We start from the raw sequence: 24,264 nt of genomic DNA on the forward strand, positions 1-24,264 counted from the left end.
GAAACACAGAACAGAGCGTCATTGCTCATGTGAGGTAGACTTTCTGGAGCGGTTGAGGAAGAACACACTTCCTTGAGATAGCCTTTACACCTTAAACCACAACTCTGCTCTGAAGTCTCCTTTCAACAATCGTTCGGCCGGGTTAGTGTAGCGCTTGGTGCCTTGAGCACGGTGCTCTCTGAAAGGACTGTCTGTATGGACTCAAATTAACAACACCTGGAAAGGTGCGATGAGAAACTTAGGCGCAGTGAATGTATGTTACTAAACACCAAAACCCAGCTCCCTGCCACCGAGTCCATTCTGACTCAGAGTGACCCTAAAGGACAAAGTCGAACTGCCCTGTGGGTTTCTGAGATGGTCAAGCTTTACAGGAAAAGACGGTCTCATAGTTCATAAAAGGGTAGCCAGACTGGTGGCACAGCTTGCAGGATTTAAACTAGTGTGCATACGGAAATTGTTGAAATTGCTGCACCTTTGCTGTGTACGTTTTTACTGGAGAAAAAAGGAAATAAAATCTTTTTTTAATACAGAACTATTAGGGATCAGGGTGCAGATCAGGGTGCATAAGGGTGCAGATTTCATGGAACATGAAGAATGCTCAGACAGGTCCTCAAACAAAAGCAGTCTGCAGTCATGCTGCTTTCTCTCGACTGAAAGCACCTGATCCCCAGAATGTATTCTGGGAGCTGGCCTCAGATCGAATCTTCCACCTTCACTAGCTCTTTGCGTCTCTGAACAGATGGACACATTTTAAAAATCATCATGAAGCCAATTACAACTCATAGTGAACCTATATTGACTCTATTGAGCAGAGCAGAACTGCCCCCAGAGGATTTCCAAGCTGTACACTGTTACCGAAACAGACTGCCACATCTTTCTGCCGCAGAGCTGCAAACAGGTTCAAACTGCCGACTTCTCTGTCAGCAGCCAGTGCTTAACCACTCCATGGCCAGAGTGCCTTAAACAGATGGATTCTTGAGGAAAGTGCGTTGGAAACTGAACACCCATGAGACTAGGTGGAAAGGGTGGGCCTCAGAAATAAGTGGAACAGACAAAAGCTAACCTAACTTTTGACACAGAGTTGGTGTCTTCATTTGTGATTTGATTAAAAAAGGCAAGACACAATAAAACAAGAGCTAAATAAAATAAAGTAAGCGGATAGAGAACCCGCTGTGATGGAAAAGAACAACGATGCATGATGAAAAGGTAAAGGGTCCAATTAAGAAGGATGGAGGGAAGCTAAAAATGCGAATGCAGAATTAAAAGCTGCACCTACAAACAGGAATGGAATGAGCGCTAAGGAACCAATGCAAAACCCACCAGTGAGCTCAAGAGACAGCGTGGCATGGGAACTAAGAAGTGGAAATGAAGAGACGGAGGAGGGAAGAGAATTCAGGTCAGACCAGACCTTCCATCAAAAAGCTAGGAAAGACATCCGCAGGTTGCTTTAGGTGTTTCTTAAGAATAAATAAATAAACCCACACCTGCTCTTTTTTTTTAAGAAACCATTGAAATAAAGAACAAAAAAGGTATATAACCTTTGGGAATCAGTATTTATTTTCCCTTGTAAACATGTATCTTTAGAGATATTCTGAACTTTGAATGAAGATTTGTCCCAACAATAATTAATCACACTATTATTCTAATGTTGAAAATAATACTATCAAGCGAACCATCAACTGAACTATGTAATCTCAGCGAAAGACCCCGTTTATGCACCTATTTTAAAACTCAGCTCTGCAGTGCTTTTTCCTCAGCGATGGTCAAAAGCAACTTTAGGTGGAAAAGTTGGCTCCACGCTCGTGTGACTCTGAGGGGCTTCAAAGAGACGATGCAGAAACTGAATGAAAAAATCAGGGAATTTCCCCCCAAACATCCTGAATTCCCCTCAGACGGACTTCATTCAGTAGTTTTAACATTACTTTTAATACGTGTATTGGAAGAAATATAAAGATGGTGACTGACTCTGAAATGGCTATTAAAAAAACACGAAAATACACATTGCTGCCCGTGCCGCGTGCGTGGAGACAGCTTTCATCTGGTAGTGGCGTACCCAAGGGGCGGGGGATGCTAAATTCAAAGATTAATCAGCGGGCTGCAATAAATCTACCATTTTTTCCTTACTGCTTTTTTAGCTGATTTATTTCTTCCTCTGCAGCCAAAAGGGTTGTGGCCGATCTGCTCTTGGTGTCTTCAAGGGTCTTTTCCGTTTCAGTCAGACTGCAAGAGAAATGAGCCACTAAAGACCGATCCTACCATCGCAGGGCTGCCCGAAATCAGGCACACGCTCTGGGGGCACTTTTGGCATATGACATACATCCAGCTTCAACAAAGTTGAATCCTAAGACATCTGTAATCAATCAAATGAGGTCGGAGCCACTGCTGAGAATTGGAAGGCCCAAACATGCCAGCTTCCTTTGCTCAAAGTTCAACTCGTGTAAGAAATTACAGAATCATGATCCCAAATAGACCAGGTGACAATCATTCATATTAGCAGGTAAAGAACCAAGAAGCACCATTAGGATTTTCTTTCCACTCTCTTTCTTCACCAACCCCCAGGTTGCTTCTCACCTATCAAATCTCCATTTCCCTTCAATGCGCCAATGTCTTTTCTCATGACTTGGCACTATGGGGTGAATGTGCCCTCCAACTCACTGTCATCAAGTCAATGCCAACCCATAGCAACTCTACAGGACAGGGCATTACTGCCCCCCTGTGCGTTTCTGAGACTGTAACTCTTTAAGAAAGTAGAAAGCCCCATTTTTCTCCCATGGAGTGGCTGGTGATTTCGAACTTCCGTCCTTGGAGTTAGAAGTCCAATGTATAAACACTATACCCACCAGACCTCCTCTGAATAGTTCCAGACATCCTAAATGTAAAAACCTTATTTTTCACCTATAATGAATTAATAAACCAAATTAATTGCCATCAAGTCAATTAGAACTCGTAGCGACTCTATGAGTTTCCAAGACTGCAAATCTTTATGGGAGTAGAAAGCCGCATCTCTCTCCTTCAGAGAGGCTGGTGGATTTGAGCCATCAACCTTGTAACCCACAAGTAACCCACTACACCACCAGGACTCCTGTGACCCCATGAACAAAGTCACTTTTGTGACTTCCCGCTGCTGCCCTTCCACCACCAATCGAGCAGTTTGCCTGAATTTTCAGCAAAACACAGTCACTGTCATTTCCAAAGGATCTCTTTGTTGTAGGCAAGTAATCTTTAAATCTATCTAAATTATAACAGAAGTGGAAGTGGGGAGGATGGCATCGGATAAAGGCCATTGAGATTAAGCTGCCCTGGGAGAGCTCATGGGTTGGCCTGGCTGTTATGACTACTTGGACTCTGCCTCCAGGAAGCACCATCACAGGAGGCCTGAGGCAGAGTGCAACTGCTACCTCCACTCAGAGCAGCCCCCTCCTCCTCCCCTGTGGCCTAGAGAACAGCGGGCAAGCACGCTGAGATCATGAGAGAGAGCAAGGCTTCAGTCAAATCTCAGCCGCTCAGGTCCTTACCGAAAGTGCTGTGCATTATCCAAAGTTCCATCCCACCTCCTGTTCCTGCTCCTCTCCTTCCTATTCCCAGGCCACTCCCCGTATCACCCCACTGTCCGGCATCATCTGCCTTCCTCCGCTGTGCTCCTCCAGCACTTGGTTCACATTTATAAGTTCATGAGAAGGCACTGTGAGCCACTGAGGGCAAGGAGCAGGTCTCTGTACCTCGCAGTCCCCAGCACCTAACGTAATGCTTGCCATATAGTAGAATAGATATATGTTTTATGTATATATAACTGAAGGAATGGACAAACTGCCTTCAGCCTCAACGAAAAAGCAAATGGAGCAATATCTTCGTAATTGGGGTATTGGAAGTGGAAGGGAAATTGCTGTGAACACATTAACAGTTTTTTAAAGTATGAGCATTCTTAGCAAGATAACACTAAAAGAACGTGGACCAAGAAAAGGAGGAGAGTATTTACCGGAAAAAAGGAAAAGAGAAATAATGGGGCTTTCTCACCCCCACACCAATACACCACCACATAGCATACAGGTGGAGTCCCATTCCCAGGAGGGTGTGTGTGTTCATTTGGCATGGCTGGATGACACACAGAGAGAAGAAAGGGAGGTGCAACCGGGCACCAAGCATTGTTGAAAGCAGTCGGGCATATTTTATGTAAATGCTTTCTTGAGATTCGTTCATTCGTGAAGCAAGATATTGAGGGCTTCCTAGGTGCTAGGCACAGAGCTGGAGGCTGGAGATTCAACAGAGCCAAAATAGCTAGACCAGGGCTTAGCCCCTGGGAGTCTCCAATCTAGGGGAGGAGGGTGATCAGTCTGCAAAAAAATCAACTTCTAGAAATCCAAATGGTCGGAAGCACTTTGAGGGGAAATGCAGATCACAGTGCAAAGAGGACTACAGGGGTGGGAGGAGGGAGGACCTTTCAGCACAGAGAGTCCAGGGAGAAGGACCCTGAGAAGGGGCACCAAGTAGGCTGAGGTCTGGAGGATCATTAACGAGCCAGGAGACTAACCCAAGGAAATGGCAGAGCAGGCCTGAAGAAGACCACCGGGCGAAAGGGGGCTGGGTGAGGCAGGACTAGCATAGGAAATGAGGGCGACGGGAGAGGTAGGAAGGCACAGACCACTCAAAGCCTGTACACTCCTGGTCATTGATTTGAAATGTTCGCTCAGAACAAAGCCAGGCTACTGCTTTGGGGGCTGGAAGGTGACTTGATGCCATTTTTAAAAAGGTATTTTGTTTAATTGCTGCTATGTTGGACATGTGTAGTAGGGCCAGGGCAAAAGCAGCAAGCCCATTGGACGGCAAGAGCGATCAGAGGCTTAGATGAGGGCAGAGGGAGTGGAATCGAAGTGAAGAGAGAAGCAAGTATAAAGAGATGCATGGAGTCAACAGGATACCCTAATCAGTTGACGACCACGATGCTGAAGGAAAGAATTTCAAGACCAGAAGTCACGCGTAAAATCCAGCGCAGCTGGTTCTCCCTTGTCTAGACCCCCTGCCTGCTCTACTCTCCGATCCCCCACCTCAAGCCGAATCGACCTGTCCCTATTCAACCCCTTAATGGAATGTGCCCCTTGGGAACGGAGTCCTGACCAAAGCAGTCTCCACCAGGTTAGAAGGTGGGCAGGCCGTTTATTTCATGGAGGGAGCACCCTGGCCTGACACAAGCAGGCAGATAAGTCAAGGAGGGCAAGGCTGTCTACCACAGAACACAGGGAAGAAACACCATTGGGTTTTAGTGCTATAAATAACCGTTACAACATAGAATAAGAACCACAGGTGGGTTTTGAAAATATTAGGAATGTAAAACTGAAAGCAGTGTTCTGGGGGTGAAGGGGAGGGGGCGTGTCTAAAGATAAAGAGGGAAAGAAAGAGCATACAAAAGGCAGCATACGTAAGACAGGATATGTGAAAAAGCATAGGGGTGTTCTTAGGATCACACTTGCAAATTTTCTTGTAAGTTTGCTATGTCTTCCAAATGAAAGCTAAAGCAAAACCATATGATCCATACAGCTTCTCAGTCCACGGTGGGTGACAACAGAACCTTCGGTCACTCACCCGTGGCCATAGTCATCACTCTCGGCGAGTGGGTTATGAGTAGAGCTACGAACCACAAGGTCTGCAGTTCGATCCCACCAGCCATTCCATGAGAATGGAGAGTTTTTGTTCTTAAAGAAAAATAAAGAGAAAGATGAGGCTGTCTGCTTCTGTCGGGATTTACAGCCTCAGAAATTCAAACGGACAGCTGTACTCTGTCCTATAGGGTCACCATGAACAAAAGAGTAGGGGGAAAAAGGTTGTTTTCTAAGCAATGGCAACTCCTTGTTACAGAATAGACCTGAGACCCGTGGGAGTCTCTTGGCAGTTACTTTTTACAGAAGCAGATTATTAGGCTTTTATTTTGTGGTTGAGCTCAAACTAATGACACGACCCACAACCTTTAGTAGCAAGAAACTAAAATAAACAAAACCCTCAGTGCCATCAAATCGATTCTGACTCCTAGCAACTCCATAGGACAGGGTAGAACTGCCTCTGTGGATTCCTGAGACCAAGCCCTGGTGGTGCAGTGGTTATGCACTGGGCTGTGATTCACAAGGTCAGTGGTTTGAAACCACACAAAATGGGCTTTCTACTCCTGTAAAGAGTTACAGTCTCAGAAACTCAAAATTCTACCCTGCCCCTGGCATTGAGTTTGGTGCTCGTTTGTTTGCTTGTATGAACTCTTACAGGAGCACAGAGCCTCATCATTCTCCTGGGGAGAGGCCAGTGGTTTCGAACTGCTGACCTTGAGGCTGGCAGCCCAAAGCACATGTTGCTTATTTGCCAATGTCCACATTTTACATGAGCCATGATTCCCTTTTCAAACTTAACTAGGTTAAGAGCAAATAATTATTTTTGGAGAAAGACAACTTGCATTCCTCTTACTCGTCTTGAACCTGTTTCAGTTGACTACGGGTGGAGCTCAATTCAGACTCTAATTGTAGGTCCTGGTCTCGAAAATCAGAATTTCTGTCCTTTTCGAATGTGTCCTGGAATAAAACACAAGTTTTAAAAAATAGCCTGAATGATTGGAAGTAACATGAATGAACTGCAAACAAAAAAAAAAAAAAACAAACATTAAGATGAGCAAAATAAACCAGCCTCAAAAAGGCACATAGTGCCCAGTGCCCAGTACTCTTGTGCTGGTGCTGCCAAAGGAGTCTCCAGTAGTTAAAAAACAAGAAGTGGTTTCCCTGGGGTGGGAGGTGGGGGTTGGGAAAGTGACTCCGGGGAATGATCTGGAATGATGGAAATAAATTGACTGTCTTAATAAGGAGGTGAGTTATACAGGTATAGAATACCCAGCGCCAACCTGAAAGGTAGAGGACGAGCTGGGGGTCAAGGCGTGTAGGTCAGTGGTGATGGAACAGTTTGAAGAAGGATGAAGAGAAGGGTGGCCCAACATAACCAATCGGGCCGAGGTCATAAGTTAGACATGCAGAAACTGTTGAAATGGAATAGGGCTGTGTATATTTCATGAGAATAAAATACACACATAAAGCCAAAACTGAGATTACTGAAGGTTTGTTTACCGAGACATCATAATCCAAGGCCTTAGGCAAAGCATGTGTTCTTTTCCCAGTATCATCTTCAATTGTTCCAGCACTGATGCTCTCCCTGGGAAACCACCCATCGCAACTTCAAAACGTGGCGCCCTCTGTCCGCCTACCAGAATTAAGTGTTCTTTTAATTGTGGGTGTTGCCAATTATTTTCATTTCATACTTTCAAAATACAGGCTTTTCCCATTTGATGAGCTCTTTCTCTTATGAGACCCTTGTAGTTGTCAGCTGCCCTTGAGTCTTCTCTGTTCTTGGCGATATTATTTGTAACAAAAGGAAACGTGGCCCAGTTCTGGGCCACTTTCATGACCTTCAATACGCTTGAGCGCCTTGTTGTCAGTTGCGTAAACTTATCTCAGGAAGGGTTTCCCTCGTTTCCACTGACCCTCTATCTACTAAATCTGATGGCCTTTCCTAGCTGCTGGCCTTTCCCGATGACATGTCCAGAAGAGCCACGATGGAGTCTCACCAACCTCCCTTCTAAGGAGCGCTTGGGTTGTCTTTCTCCCGGGCAGATTTGCTCCATGTCCAGATGTTCAAGGTTCTCTGCCCACAGCAAGCTCAAATACATCAACCTTTTGGTCCTTTTATTTTTTTTCATTATCCAGCTCTCACATGCAGATGACATGACTGACAGGACCATAATCCAGTTCATCTTAGTCATCGAAGTGACAGCTTGGGTTTTTAGAACTTCAGAGACGTTTAGTGCAGTAGATTTCCCTAATGAAATATGCTATTTGGTTCTCTTGACTGTTGTTTCCATGAGCCTTGATCATTTGATTCTCAAAGAATGAAATTACTGACAACTTCAAAATGTTCTCCAGTGCATGTGATGTTGTTAATCAGTCCAGTTGTGAAGATTTTCACTTGCTCCATGCCCAAATGCAATCCACCGGAAGGCTGTGGTCTTTTACCTTCCTCGGGAAGCATTTCAAGTCGCCTTCATTTCAGGCAAGCAAGGTTGAGTCAGTAGTCTCGGGTTGTGAATGAATTCTTTCCGATCTGTTGCCAGTTTCTTCTTCATAGCATCCAAATGCACAGTTTTTCTTTAGGATGCAGACGGCATGAGTAAAATGAACGGACACAAACCTGCCACCCGCCTTTTCTGAAGTCCTCGTTGTCTGGATGACTGATTTGTCATTTTAAAATTACTAGTCAGTGTCTAGAGTAGACCCTGCAAATTCCCAGATGTAGAGCACCACTCATGCCCATTTTACAGTTGAGCATGCAGAGGCTCATCGATTTGCCTGAAGTCAGACCAGAAGAAAAACTGACGAATGATGGTGCTGGCGAAGAATACTGAAAGGACACTGGACGGTCAAAAGAACAAACAGGTCTGTCTTAGAAGAGGTTCAGCCAGCGTGCTCCTTAAAAGCAAGGATGGAGAGACTGTCTGTCCAGTAATTGGTGCATGCCATCAGGAGAGACTCATCCCTGGATAAGGGCATAATTGGTAATGTAGAAAGTCAGCAACAATGTGGAAGACTTTGGCACGATGGACTGACACAGTGGGTGCACCAATGCTCAAAGAGAAATGTGGGGAACTCACAGGACCGAGGAGTGCTTCGTTCTGTTGTACACAGGGTTGCTATGCATTGACGATGCCTAGTAACATCGTCCTGATGACGCCTAGTAACAGCACACCACCAGTAAGTAGGCAAACCTGAGGTTTCAATGCAGCCCTGGCTTAAGAGCAAGCTCAAGCCATTAAGCTACTTTAACGGCTACTCACTGCTGTATCTAGATCCCAGGTCTCCAATTAAACTTGAGTCCATCACGAGTTAGAAACCATATATATATTTGCGTTCCCAGAGCTGGGTGAGGATGCTGAAAGTCAAGGGTTATCTGTTAGCATCATACCTGCAGAGAGAGAACTGCACTATCAACAGGCTTTCCCAAGGAAGCAGCAGTAAAAGTCGCTTCCAGCCAAGGCAAAAGGCGCGATTTGATTATTTCCACCCCGGCATACTGTCCTCCTAAAAGAAAACATAAATCAGGTCACATGAGAAGTCCGGCCCCACTACCCGAGCCACACAGGGCACCGAGGATGAAAGAAGAGGAGCAGGAGGAGGAGAGAGGTGGCTCGGGGAGCATCGGCCATTCTTACCCTCTTGGGCTGTTGTAGACAAGACCCCAAAAAGTTGTCCCTGAAGCTTGGCAACTTGCTCAATGAGTTCCAGGCAAGAATTTAGATTTTCCTCACAGGAGTTTGTCTGAAAAGCCAAAAACAGTAGACCTTAGGGCAACTCCTTCATTCTGAAAGACCTAATGCAGGCAGACAAGGGACGAACTGGCTCCAGGTGCCCACCAAGGGTAGAGACTACTATGTGTTCTGGTCAAAGGGTGGGAGGTGACAGGTGTCTCTTCCAGGTTTAAGCCAGAGGAAAGTCTCTCAAGAGAGTCCTCTTTCTCCAACTCCCTCTTGAGCGCAGAGGATCCAGCAGAAGACCGCAGTGGTGGGGCCACAACACCTGGAAGACTGCTAACTGGATGTGTGCATGGAACTGTTACATAACTAATGTGGCAGTTGGATATTTTATGTCAACTAGACATTTCTGGCTAGGGGTGGAGTCAAACCTGTTAATCAAGTGGTAACTTGATGACACCTCCTTGGGGGATGTGACTCTGGGAACTGTGTCTTTCTCTCTGCCCTCCACCTTCCTGCCAGCTGGAACTCTGTCTTCCTCGAGGGGTGGCCCCATGTGAGCCGCCCAAACCTGAGAGCTGTCAGCTCCCTGCCATGTTCCCACTGACTTTGGATCCAATCAGCTCTGCACCCGCCAGCCTATGATCTTCATCATTCTGTGCCACCAGCATGTGGCCATGGGAGTATGAAGAGGAACTTAGGGACTAACATTGATTGGACTTACGAACTTGAATTGAACTTGGTTGTGATGCCTTCTTGCTATATAATTACTTCAAGATATAAAAACCCTTTCTTGTACATAAATGAGTGTCCCTGGATTTGTTTCTTCAGACAACCTGGCCTAACAACAGAAATAAAGTGTGTGTGTGTATGTGTATGTGTTGGTGGTTATAGCAACAATTTGTATTGCCTATTCAGTAGATCTCTGTCAAAAAAAATTAAGTACCTTAAACTGTTGATTATTTGAAATGTAAACCCCGGCATAACTTGCAATAAAAAATCAATGTAAAAAATAAGTGAGTAGACCTTTTGTAATACCATACCACCATCATCCCATATAAAAGGTTGCTGTTGACTGCTGTGCTGTGCTGCAGAGTAGAACTGCAGCCTCAGGGTTCTCACAGCTGTGCCCTTCCAGAAACAGATGGCCAGGTCTGTCTGGATGGAAAAGAAAGAGGGGTGGGGTGGGGCGGGGTGGGTGTGTGTGTTTCAAACCAACAACCTTTTGATTAATGGTCTACCAGTAACCATTTGTAATACTTAACTCACTGCCATAGAGTCAATTATGTCTCATAGCAAGCCTACAATACAGTGTAGAATTGCCCCTGAGGATTTCCAAGATTGTAACTCTTAACAGGAGTAGAAAGCCTCATTTTTCTCCTGAGTATTGGCTGGCAGTTTCAAACTACAGAACTTGTGGTTAGCAGACCAATGTGTAACCACTAGGACCTCAGAGCATCATTTGCACCACTTGAGACTCCTAAATACATACAAGACACTGCTTCCCGGTCTATATGCTCCATTATTTCCAATTCTAAATGTAAATTCAGTGTTATGGTAGTTACATAATCTGGTTGTCAACATGAAACTGACTGAAGAGTGAAGGGGTGGAGTTTAGCCTGTCAATCGGGTCACAGCTCAAAGACAGCATGGAGAGGCACTAAGGTGATAAATAGGTCAATGGAGGCAGGTGCAGACTCACTCCCTGGGAGACATTCCTGAGGAGAAGCCACATGAAGCTACACTAGAGCTCTGGAACTGAAGGAGCCACGTGGAGAACCCTGCCAATGCTGAGATGCTTCTACAGCCATTGCATCCACAAGACTTTCCACCCACTGGCCTGTGATCTTCCTGCATTCCAGATCATTGCATGTGTTACGTGAGTCTAAAGAGGAATTTATAGATTGGTATCGGACATGTGGGATAGTATCAGACTTATGGACTTGATCTGGACTGGACTGGGATGTTTTCTCAATATTTCATTGAGAACCCTCCTCTCTGGGGGATGGGCAACAGGAAAGTGGGTGAAGGGAGACGCCGGGCAGTGTAAGATAAGATAAAAATAATAAAAAATAAAATAAAAAATAAAATAAAATTTAAAAAAAGATAAAAATAATAATTTATAAATTACTAAGGGTTCATGAGGGAGGGGGAGCAGGTAGGGAGGGGGAAGGAAAAAGGAAAATGAGCTGATTCCAGGAACCCAAATAGAAGGCGAATTTTGAGAATGACGAGGGCAACGAATGTATAAGGTTGCTTTTCTCAATTGATGTATGTATGGATTGTGATAAGAGTTGTATGAGCCCCCATAAAATGATTTATAAAAAAAAAAGAATGGGCAGTAGCTGAAAAACATGACCTTGGTGATAGAAACAAAGCTGGACAAGACAGAATTTTTTGAGAATGACTACTTCGTGATGGTAAGTACCATTTTTCAACAACATAAATAGCCAACTGTACACCTGAACCTTACCAAGTGGATTATCCAAAAATTAGATCGACTACATCTTTGGGGAGAGGTGATGGGAAAGGTAAACATTAGCAACTAAAGAAGCGACTGTGGAACCAACCATCAATGGCTCGTTAATGAAGTTAAGGTGAAGAACTTAGAGACTAGTCTATGAGAGGCAACATATGACTTTGAGTATATTCACCTAAACTTAGATCAAGTATCAAAAACAAATTTGATACATTGAATACTGATGGCAGAAGACCTGATAAGCTGTGGGATGACATCCAGGTGAAGAAAGCAAGCGGTCACTAAATAGACCGGAAAGAAGGAAAAGAGCAAAGTGATGTCAGAAGAATCCCTGAAACCTGCTGTTGAACTTGGAGTAGCTGGAGTAAATGCAAGAAATGATGAAATAGAAAAGCTGAACAGAAAATCACAAAGAGTAGCTCAAGAAGATAAGTAACCACTGCCATCAAGACTCTCAGAGACTCTGTAGGACAGGGTAGAACCATCCTTGTGAGTTTTACAGACTAACTCTGTACAAAAGTAGAAAGCTGGGTCTTTCTTCCTCGGGGTGACTGGTGATTTCAAACTGCTGACCTTTCAGATTGCACTCGAACGTATAACCAGGGCTCCTTAAGAGAAGTAGTGTTGTAATGAAATGTAAAGAGACCCGGATTAGGAAACCAAAATGGAAGAATATACATATCTCCGGCTGAAAGCACTGAATAACAATGTCAAGGCTTGAGTTGCAATATTGAAGGATTCTATGTGCAAAATATTAAATGATATTTTGAAAGCATCAGAAGAAGAGGGGAGGAATCAACAAAGGCCCTTATGAAAAAAGAACTGGCCAGCATTCAACCATTTCCAGGGGTACCATCTGCTGAAGAACCAATGGTCCTGAGGGCAGTAGCCAACAAACAAGGCTCCAGAATGGGCAGAGCTGATGACACACTGGAAGCACTCACTCACCTCTGCCGAGAAACTGGGAAGACAACCACCGGCCAGCCCAGTGGAAGCGCTCCAACGTAAGGGCACCCAAAGTGCAGAAAGCATAGAACATTATCATTCATATCACACGCAAGTAGAAGTTTTCCAAAGTTAATCAACAACAGTGAGAGCAGTACAGTGCCTGGGAGCTGCCAGAAATTCAAGGTGGATTCAGACGACTTGGAAAGAGGGTATCACTGCTGACGTCAGATGCATCTTGGCTGAAAGCAGAGAATACCAACAAGATGTTGATTTGTGGGTAGATCATATCAAACTAGGGGAAACATTGAGAATGAAATTCCCAAACGCTTCATTGTGCTCATGTGGAAACTGTACGTGGACCAAGAGGCAGTCTTTCAAACAGAATAAGGGAATACCGGCATGTTATACAATCAGGAAAGGTGCACATCATACCCTGTCACCGACTTACTCTAACTGTAGGCTGAGCTAGCTGAAGCTGGGCTACAAGCAGCTGGACTCTATGAAGAAGAAAATGGCATCGGGATTGGAAGAAAGCTTATTAACCTGTAACATGCACGTGGAATTGAGGGGGATTTGAAACACTGGTTGATGAAGGTCAAGGCCTGCAGTCTTCAGTATGCACTGCAAGTCAATGTAAAGAAACCCCAAATTCTCACCACTGGCCCATACACAGTAATGTGCTTTGATTTGGGTTGTTTTGGGTTCGCTTCCTCTGCAGCTGAGACCTTCGGAATGGCATGATGAGACAGCAGCCCCGCAGAGGGTGCCTGGAGCAGTCAGTGATGAAGGAGAGAAGCCATCTAACTTGCCATGAATGAGAAGCAACTATGTTGTGATCTTGGGATTTGGGGTTAAATTCATTTCTTTAGGGTAATCTGGCTCGTAAAGAGGAAAAGGAAAGAACTGTACTAGTAGATTAAATCCTCAAGAATGTAGAAGCATGTTGACTATGCAGGGAGGAGTGTACATGGGCAGGGAGTCTGTTTGAGCACACCATAGCAACGACTACAACCCTTTGGAATTTCAACCATAAAGATTACTCTAAAACAAACAGAGGAGAGAGCACTTTAAAATCGCACTTGGCGTGCTGACATTTAATACTCTTTTCAGTTGTCAGTGCAGATTCCTTTAGCATATAGGAAGCAAGTATTGCAAGAGGAAGGTCTTGCAAGATGAAGGAAGCATTACCAGCCCTCACGCCATCCATCCCCACTCAAAATTTACACCATTTTCTAGTAACTACATCATGAGCAACGGGAATTTTAGAACACTTAATTATGTTCTTTAGGAACCTATGTACAGATAAAGGGGCAGACATTTGAACAGAGCAAGGGAATACTGCCTGGTTTAAAACCAGAAGAGGGCAGCAAGGTTGTAGCCTTCCACCATATGTATTCAATCTGAGCAAATAATCCAAGAAGCCGGCTAGACTATAGGAAGAACGTTGCATCGGGATTGGAGGAAGACTCATCAACAGTCTGCAACATGCAGACGGGCCCACCTTCCTCAGTGCAAGTGAAGAGGACTTGACGCACTTAGCGACCGCAGTATGGAATGCACCGCGACATAAGAGAAAAATCCTCACAAACGGACCAATGAGCAGCATCAAAATACATCGAGAAAAGATTGAAGATGTCAAGGACTTCATTTCCTTGAATCCACAATTATCACCTATGAGAGCAGCAGGCAAGAAATCAAACGACACATCACATTGGGCAAATGTACTGCAAACACCTCTTTAAAGCATGCAAGAGGAAGTATGGCACTTTGAAGACAAAGGTGCCGTGGCCCAGACCATGGTGTTTTTGATCTTGTCATATGCATGTGAAAACTGGACAATGACTATGGAAGACCAGACAAGAAATGATGCTTTTGAATTAGGGTATCGGCAAAGAAAATTCAATGTGAAATAACCTGTCAAGAAAGTTACGTGGGAGGACATACGGCCAGTGTTTCATTTGAAGCAAGGAAGGCAAGACTGTGTCACCTCCTGTGTCCATGGTGTCCGCATGTAACAGTGACATCATGTTTGGAAGAGTCAGTGAAAAAGAGGAAGATCGCCAAGGAGATGGAGATGCACAATCTGGGCTCAATCAAGCGTATCGATAATTGTGTAGATGGTGCAGCACCGGGCCAGTGTTTTGTTCTATTGTACGTAGGGTGGCTAGGAGTCTGGACCCACTGTGGTAGGTACACCATCTGGTGTCAGTTTGAGGATTAAGAGTGTGAAGGTGGACTTTAGCCTGCAAACAGGATACAGCCAATGGGACCTCTCTGTGGGCATGGCCTTCTCCTGAGGATTCTGGGAACTCAGGAATTTCCTCCTTGGAGGCGGGGGACACTCTCTAAATATATACTGAATCCCTGAGAGAGACTCTATTGACAAGATACATGGAACTATGCTAGAGCCTCACAGCCAGAGAAGCTATGTGGAGAGTCCCGCCAAAGCTGAGATGCTTACAATGCCACTGGATCCACAAGGCTTCTCACCCACTAGCCTGTGATCTTCCTGCATTCCAGATCATTGCATGTGTTACGTGAGTCTGAAGAGGAATTTATAGATTGGTATCAGATATATGGGCTAATATCAGACTTATAGACTTGATCGGGACTAGGCGGGGATGTTTTCTCAATATTCAACTTCTCTTGTATATAAACCTCTTTATTATACACATATGAGTGTCTATGGATTTGTTTCTCTAGTCTACACGGACTAACACACCCACTCATTGGCACCTAACAATAACACTGTCACTACACAAAGCAGAGAGTACTTCCTTTGAGACATCTAAGAGCATCTTACCAAGGTTAACTCCCTACTCCACAGGGCACTAGGGGACACACAAAGCATCTCACAACGGAGAGGGGGTTGACCAGAAATGACCCACTCCATAGAGGGGGTTGACCAGAAATGACCCACTCCAGATATTGCCAACACTGCATTTGGTCATGTTAATATCTCTTTAAAGTCATTAGGGGATCAGAATCCAGTTCTGCAAATACCCAAGCTCCAAGAAGATCATTTGACTCTTTAAATACTTTCTCAAGGAAGTCAGACAAAGGTTGCATGGTGAATTTAAGAATCCAGGGCAACATATCCGATGTAAACTATTCTTAGAGTCTTTGATTGTGCTTACTCAATGTGCCAGAGTAGCTTATAGAGGTTGATAGAATCTTTTGCTTAAAGTATGGTACAGTCCCCATCTGTTCTCCAATTTCCTGGTAATGCTAAAGGTAGGGTCACTGCCACTGAGTCACTGCTGACTCATATCGACCCCCTGTGGGTTTCTGAGACTGTAACTGTTTATGGGAGTAGAAAGCTCGGTCTTTCTCCCTCGGAACTGCTGGTGTTCTGAAATCTAACACAAACATATTTCTACTCTTTATATACAGTCTTTAGTCTCTTCCCTTTGCCCTCAGGAGAAAGTGCAAACTCCTTAACACTCTTCCCAAGGCCCATCACCATCTGGCCTCAACCACCCAACCTATTCGGCCTCTCATTTCCACTCCTTGACTTGACCCATTCACACCACCTCACCCCCAAATACACTAGGTTAGCCATGGCACTTTTCTTGTTTTTTCCATACTGCTTCCCAGATGTAAGCACACAGATAGACTCTGAAAGATATAATACATAATATCTGAAAGATAGAACAAACAAATGGACACAAATAAATACTGTAAATAAAAGCAGAGTGCCAAAGTGGAATCACCTGTAGAATGGACTGTTAAGCTCTGGATAATGGACTCCGTTCCTAGCTGAAAATAGTGCTTTCCCTGAACACTCTCAAGACCCACAAAAGAAAACAGTTTCTGAAAGTTCCATGTTCAAACCAAGCCTTCCCTAGCTTCCAATAGAAACCAAGCCTTAAGGCAAGGCCATCGTCAAAACCTGAAAGAGACTTGCATTTCAGTACAAGAAACTGAGTAAGCAATTTTTTTATTCGGCTTGATTATCTGTTTCCTTTGTTTTTTTAAGTCTTTGATTGTTTTCTTAATATCCCTTCTTGGAATTAAAAAATAACTAATCATGCAAAAAGTCTTTTTAAGGGAATACTGAAGAAGGGATTCCTGAGTGGCGGACATCACGTGACTGAGAGCTGGGCTACTAGTTGAAAGGTTGGAAGTTTGCGTCCTGCCAGAGGCACTTGGGAAGAAAGATCTGGCAAAATCTGTTCTGAAAATCAGCCACTGAAGAACCTCTGGAGCACAGTTCTACTCTGACACACAGGGGGTTAACATGAGTTGGGGCCCAGTCAACGGCAATTGGTTTACTGTAGTTAACTGGAACTAAATTGATGTCATAGTCGACAAGTGAGTCATAGGGCTGTGAATAAAATCAACTTTCCATGGAAAACATGACTTACCGTTTTTAATTAATAACCATCGTTATTTCCATTCATAGATAGTTCAATTCTATTTCTGCTCATGGAGACAGCAGTCAGAGATCATTGCATTGGATAAATCTACTGCACAAGACTTCTTCAAAGTGCAGGAAAGAAGAGGGGTTACTTTGAGGACTAGGGTGTGCCTGACCCAAGCCATGGTAGTTTCCATCACCTCATATGCACATGAAAGTTAGATACTGAGTAAGGAAGACTGGGAGATTGGAATTATGCTGCTGACGAAGAAGACTGGAAGTACCATGGGCTGCCAAAACAACAAATCTGTCTTGAAAGAAGTCCAGCCAGGATGCTCCTTAGAGGTAAGGATGGGAAAACTTCATCTCATATATTATGGGCATGTTGTCACGAAAGACCGGGCCCTGGAGAAGGACATATGCTTGGTAAGGTAAAGGAGCAGCCAAAAAGAAGACCCTTAGCAACCTGGATGGCCACAGGGGCTGCCACACTGGACTCAAGCATAAGGGCAATTGTGAGGCTGGTGCAGGACCACTGGACAGCACCTAACACCAACCACTCTAGCTTGGATTAAAGGCCGTAGTCCAAAAGGTTTTGATTGCCAGGAGGCACTGAGTTTTTGTTTATTTTTTTCTAAAAAGGCTATGTTAAACCAAATAAGTGTGGGAACCTATGGTGTAGAGGGTTTGGGCAGATCTGATTTCACAATTTAAAAAACCCAAACCACTTCAGGTTGAGTTTTTAAAATGATGCAGGTGAAAGTGGATTAAGAGGACTGCAGTGGAGGTGGTGGGAGGTGCTCACATTCTCTAGGGATTTTGAAGTGAGCACCAGTCGATTAGGCTGATGATCAAGGCTATGGAGTATATCGCAGTGAAGACAGTGAAGAGGTCCGTGCTTCACCTAGTGGTGCATTCTGGTGTTGATTGACCGATCAAAGGGTTGGCGATTTACACTCACCACCACTTGATAGGAGAAAGATGAAACTATCTTCCCCGCCCCCGAAAAGTTACAGCCTTGGAAACCCCGTGGTGGGCTGCCATGAGTCAGGATCAACTTGGTGGCAGTGGGTTGGACTGGTGAGAACTGAGCCAATACTAGGTCCAGGATGTAGGTCTGAGGTTCTTGGGCATACTTCGAAGAACCGATACTGGAGAGAGAGCTAAAAGGAAGACTCCAAAGTCTGACCCTTGAAGAAGAGCCACAGAGAGGAATGGGTCAAGCAAGGAGCCCAACAGTCTGGGAGCCTTAGGAGAATTGGGATGTCCACCATCCCAAGCAGAGAGGTGTCTGAGCGCTCAAGAAGGATGATGCTGCCAGGGAAGTGGTCACGAGAGCTGGAAAATCAAGTCTCTGAAGTAGAACGATGGGAGGAGAGGCTGTATTGAAATGGGTTGGGTGGGTACCGAGGGGCCTCTATAGCTGAAAAGGAGAAGGATAATCAACTGTGGCATTTTTCAATAGTTTCAGATGCTTCCTAAAAATATCATTAAATTTTCTCTAGTCAAGTTAGTGTAAATGTGTTGAACCTAATTTTGTCAGTGACAACTTGAGTAGGTGCTGTTAAAACGGTTCTGACTCATAGCAACCCTATACCCAACAGACCATCCTCACAATTGTTGCTGTGTTTGAGCCCACTGTTGCAGCCACTGGATCAATCCGTCTCCTTGAAGGTCTCTGCTTTCTCACTGGACTCTAGTGTGATGTCCTTTCCCAGGATCCTGCTGACAACAAGAACAGAGGGTGTGACAAAGTCTCACCATTCTTGCTTCTTAGGAACATTCTGATGTACTTCCAACATAGATTTGTTTGCTCTTTTAGTAGTCCATGATAATTTCAATATTCTTCTTCTCCAGCACCATGAATGTTGATTATGCATCCAAGCAAGATGAAATACTTGAAAATTTCAGTCTTTTCTCTGTTTACCATGATGTTATTTACCTATTTGTCCAGTTGTGAGGATTTTGCTTTTTTTACCTTGAGTTGTAGTCCGTATTGAAGGCTTCTGTCCTGGGTCTTCACGTTCAAGTCTTTCTCTGGATTTAAGCAAGCAAGGTTGTGTCATCTGCATATAAAGTTTGTTAACAAGTCTTCCTCTAATCTTGATGCCACATTCTTCTTCATACAGTACAACTTCTCAAGTTACTTGCTCAGCATACAGATTGCATAAGTATGGTGAAAGGAGACAAGCCCGATGCACACCATTCCTAATATTTAAACACACGGTATTCCTTTGTTCTGTTTAAATGACTGTCTCTTCATCCATGTACAGGTTCCACATGAGCATAATGAAGTGTTCTGAATTTCCATTATTCTCAATGTTTTCCATGGTTTGCTATGACCCACACAGTTGAATGCTTTGGCATGGTCAATAAAGTACAAGTTTTCTCTGCTTTTGGCTAAGCTCCATCTGACATCAGTAATGATATCCCTTGTTCCAAATCCTCTTCTAAATCTGGCCCGAGCTTTTGGCACCTGCCTGTCAATGTCCTGCTGCAACCATTGTTGAATGGTACTCAGCAAAATTTTATTGGCAAGTTTTATTAATGGCATTGTTCTATAATTTCTGTATCCTTTTGGGTCCCTGTTTTTTGAAATGGATGCAAATATGGGCTTCTTCTCATCAACTGGTTAAAGCATTTCCACCGCTAGTCCATCAGATTCTGGAACCTTGTATTTCCCTCCTGCCTTCAGTGCAGCTTGGACTTCTCCTTCAGTACCATTAGTTCTTAGTCCTTTGCTACCTCTTGAAATGTCTGAATGTCAACCAGTTCTTCTTATATCAGTGGCTCTGTGCAGTCCTACCATTTCTTTTTTATACTTCCTGCATAGTTCAATAGTTTTCCCATAGAATCTTTTAGTATTAAAATTTGAGGCTTCATGTTTTTTCTTCAATTCTTTCAGCCCAAGATATGCTGCGCATGTTCTCCCTGTTGGGTTTCTGCTCCAGGTCTCTGCGAATTTCTTTCGTTATAATACTTCACTGTGGCTTCTCAAGCTGCCTTTTCAAATTTTCTGTTGATCTCTTGTACTTCATTTTTTTACATTTGTTTAAGCCATTCTACATTCAGGAGTAAGTTTCGGGGTTTCTTCTGACACCCACTTGGCCTTTTCTTGACTTTTGTCTTTGTGAAGATCTTTTGCTTTCTTCCTGTATGAAGTTCTTAGTGTCGCCTTCCATTCATCTGGTCTTTAATCATTAGTGTTTAGTGCATCAACACTGTTCTTGAGGTGTTCTCAAAATTCTTTGGGGATACACTCAAGGTCATATCTTGGCTCTGGTGAAATTCTTTTCATTTTCTTCAGTTTCAACCTGAACTTACACATAAGAAATTGATAGTCTGTTCCACAGTCAACCCCGGTCTTGTTTTAGCTGCTGATATTGAGCTTCTCTATCACCTCTTCCCACAGATGTAGCCAATTTGATTCCTGTGTAGTCCATTTGGCAAGCTCCATGTGTATTGTCACCCTTTATGTAATTGAAAAGCATTTGCAATGAAGATGTCATTGGCCTTACAAAATTCTATCATTCACTATCCAGTTTCATTTCTATAATCAAGACCTTATTTCCAACTTTCTGTTCGTTTCCAATTTTTGCATTCCAGTCACCAATAATTGGCAATGCATCTTGATCATGTTTATCAATTTCAGACTTAAGAAATTGGTATAATTCTGAAATTTCTTCATTACTAGCTTTAGTGGTTGGTGCATAAACTTGAATGATAGTTGTATTAACTGGACTTCCTCATAGGTTTATAGATATTATCCTATTACAGGCATAATTATACTTCAAGTTATATCTTGAAATGTTCTTTTTGAAGATGAAAGCCACACCTGTCTTCCTGAATTTGTCATTCCCGCACAGGAAACCATATATTTTCAGATTCAAAATAGTCAATGCCTGTCCACTTCAGCTCACTGATGCCTAGGATATCAACTTCTGGTGTTCCACTTCATTTTTGATGACTTCTGATCTTCTTGGAGTCCTGTTTTGCATATTCCACATTCCGATTATTAGTGGGTGTTTGCAGTTGTTACTTCTCATTAAGTCCTATCAGCAAAAGAAAGTCCTAAAAGCGTTACTCCCTCCATGTCACCATGACTCTACTTTGAAGAGGCAGCTCTTCCTCAGTCATGTTTTGAGTGCCTTCTTACCTGGGGGGCTCATCTTCTGCCATTAGATCTGACAAGTTTCAGCTGCTAATCATAAGCTTTCCAGTGGTTAATGGCTCAGAAGTGGATAGCTTATTCCTTCCTCACAGTCTGTTCTTAAGTCTGGAAGCTCTGTTGGCACCTGTTCACTTTGGGTGCCTCTTCTGGTATTTTAAATCCTAGTGATATCGTTTCCAGGATCGCAGCAACATGTAAGTCACCACAGTTTGGAAGGCTGACAAGTGGTGGAATTAGAATATAGACTTTAAGTTCAAAGTTTATTTAAGACACATAGTAGTAAAGCTATTTTTTCTGCATTGAGGGGTAGAAGGTAAAAGGTAGTTTAAGAATGGTGAATATATGTATTAGGATTTTTCCAACTCAGTCTTCTGCGGTGGAAGAGAAATGAAGAACTTTTAAAGATGAGGAGTCATTCCTGGCTGGGATGCAAACAGTTCATGGGCTCAGGTTCAGGTACTAACCTTGGAGGTTCACATTCAATCAGATGTGCCTCTGAAGAAAGACCTAGTGATCTTAGAAAAATCAGTCATGATGGGGCTCTGTAATACTCTGACACACATGGGTTGCCATAAGCCATAAGCTGTCAGTTGATGGTAAAGATGGTGGGGAAGGGACCCAGCCTTTTTTGTGATGTATTTTCCAGCAATCTTGATAAAGTAGGAACAATCAAGGGCGGTGGGAGAGATGTACATATTGAACACTGGAAGGAAGGCTAAGGAGAAAGGTGTGTCTGTCCTTGAGCTGCTCAAGCCCACAGGAACCCCACTTGAAGGGTCAAGAGTAAACCCACCAGACTGTGGGCAACAGCAACTGCAGTCCTCCTGGCGGTTTGAAACAAAATGGATCCACCTTCCAAACCCTGCAAGTGAAAAAGAACCGTGTGTGCCATGAAATTGCACTCTGTTTTATAGACGAGGTGCCTGAGACCCAGAGAGGTGAACTAACTGACCAAGGTCATACAGCTACTTGGGTGCTGAACCAGACCTAGAAAGAGCGAGGGAATCTGACTCCGAGCCCAGAGCCTTCACCTTTCCTGGGAGAATGAGACCTCTCATGTAAGATGGATGAGAAACAGAAACCAAATCCACTGCCAGTGAGTGGGTTGTGACTCATAGCAGCCCTCTAAAGTAGAGGTTCTCAACCTGTGGGTCGCGACCCCCTGGGCGTTCAAGCGACCCTTTTACAAGGGTCACCCGATTCATAATGGTAGCAAAGTTACAGTGATGAAGTAGCAACGAAAATAATGTTATGGTTAGGGGGTCGCCACAACATAAGGAACTGTATGAAAGGGTCGCTGCATGAGGAAGGTTGAGAACCACTGCTCTAAATCTTTTCAGAGCAAACGGTCTCCTTTTTCTCCCCAGGAGTCGTTAGTGAGTTTGGATCGCAAACCTTGGCGTTAGCAGCTGCTGTCTAGACTACAGAACCGCCAGGGTTCAGGTGCCTGCTGCTCTCAGGTTCGACTTTGAGTAGGGAAAGTTCTGGAGCCGGGCTGAGGGTGCAGGTGGATGAGCACGGAAGCTGGAGGACACATGCTGGTTTCTTAACTTGTAATGTGCCCCGGTACTGCAGCATGCTGGGCTGAAGAGTCTACAGGGAACCCCCAAGCCTGACCCGTGTGCCGTGTGACGCTCGGATGTATTTTGACGAAGGGTCGTTCTGGGGGGTATCTGCAACCGTTGGGTGTCCTCAGAGTGGGACAGGAGCAGGGAGTAGTCGAACAATGAGGGGAGCGGGCAGAAGAAGGGACGGCTTGTGCTGGCAGAGGGGATGAAAAAAGAGACCCGCAGGCCACACTGGAAAGCCTTGTTGCTAGGGTGACTGGCGTCCTTGGTTACAGCCAAGCAGCCACGTGTTCTCCCTCCTCGGGACACGTTCCTAGCTCCGCCTGCCCGGAGCCCGCTGACTGTGCCTCGGCCTCTAGCTGTCCCCGACCTGGAATCCGAGGGGACAGCCGAGTCCAGTCCTGAGACCAAAAGAGAAAACCCCAGCCCAGGCGGGGAACTTGGGGAGAGGAGCTGGCGCTTACGCTGGGGGATGAAACCCTTCCGCAAACGTAGTAGTGATTGTGGCACCTCGCGGTGAATGTGGTAAAGGTCAGTGACACACACCCCACACACACCCCTGAAGAATAGTCAGCAGCACACTCACACACTCCTGAAGAATAGTCAGCAGCACACACTCACACAGACACACACTCCTGAAGAGTAAACAGCAGCACACGCATTCACACAGAGACACACACGCCCCTGAAGAGTAATCAGCAGCACACACTCGCACACACCCCTTAAAAGTAGTCAGCAGCACACACTCACACACAGAGACACACACACACACATCTGTACTCAGCATCACACACACGCCCCTGAAGAGTAATCAGCAGCGCGCGCGTGCGCACACACACACAATCCGAAGAGTAATCATCAACACACACACGTGCGCGCGCACACACACGCACATCTGATGAGTAATCAATCGGCAGCCCCGGCCCAGGCCTGGCGGGGAACTGGGGCGAAGGCAGGGGCGCCGGGCCGCGGACTCACGCTGTACTCCCGCAGCCAGGAGTCGAGCCTGTCGGGCAGCGAGCGCAGGTACTCGTTGGAGACGATTTTCCTCAGGTGGTCTGCCATCGCTCGCGGGGGCGTCCGGGCGACCGCGGGTGGACGCGCGGCCAGGTGGTCCTCTAGCTGGCGGGGCTCAGCGCGCGGCTGCTGTTTCCATCTCCCCCGCCCGGCGGACGGGGCGGCGATCTGGAAGCCGGCGCGAGGTGTCCTGAGCCGCAGCCGCCGCGCCGCGTCCGCTGCCCCGCACGATCTCCGCGTCCCGGGGCCGGCCCGCAAGCCCCGGCCCTAAATACCCGGCGATGATTAAACAAACCGTGACGTGGGCGAGGCTGCCGGGGACGCGCCAGGCCGGCGTCCTGGCAACGCGCTCGCCTCCCCGCCCTCCCGCCGCCTTCCAGCGCAGGCACCGAGGCTGGCGCTGGGGACGCTGCTCCTGCTCCTGCCGCCGCCGCTCCTCCTCCGGGGCTCTTCCTA

At 45.2% G+C, this 24,264-nt stretch overlaps 1 protein-coding gene across 1 annotated transcript in view; it reads right to left on the reverse strand.

Moving 5' to 3' along the window:
- Window positions 1–24,030, reverse strand: part of SPATA18 (spermatogenesis associated 18) — a 42,658-nt gene extending 18,628 nt beyond the window's left edge. The window contains exons 1-5 of the mRNA XM_075544349.1: window positions 23,770–24,030; window positions 9,227–9,332; window positions 8,980–9,095; window positions 6,445–6,548; window positions 2,125–2,220 (exon numbers count right to left, since the gene is read on the reverse strand). Coding sequence (XP_075400464.1) covers window positions 2,125–2,220; window positions 6,445–6,548; window positions 8,980–9,095; window positions 9,227–9,332; window positions 23,770–23,856 — 509 coding nt within the window. The 5' untranslated portion in view covers window positions 23,857–24,030. The remainder of the gene's footprint in view (window positions 1–2,124; window positions 2,221–6,444; window positions 6,549–8,979; window positions 9,096–9,226; window positions 9,333–23,769) is intronic.
- Window positions 24,031–24,264: the final 234 nt, after the last annotated feature.

Source organism: Tenrec ecaudatus, chromosome 3 (assembly GCF_050624435.1).
Source record: "Tenrec ecaudatus isolate mTenEca1 chromosome 3, mTenEca1.hap1, whole genome shotgun sequence".
NCBI lineage: Eukaryota > Metazoa > Chordata > Mammalia > Afrosoricida > Tenrecidae > Tenrec > Tenrec ecaudatus.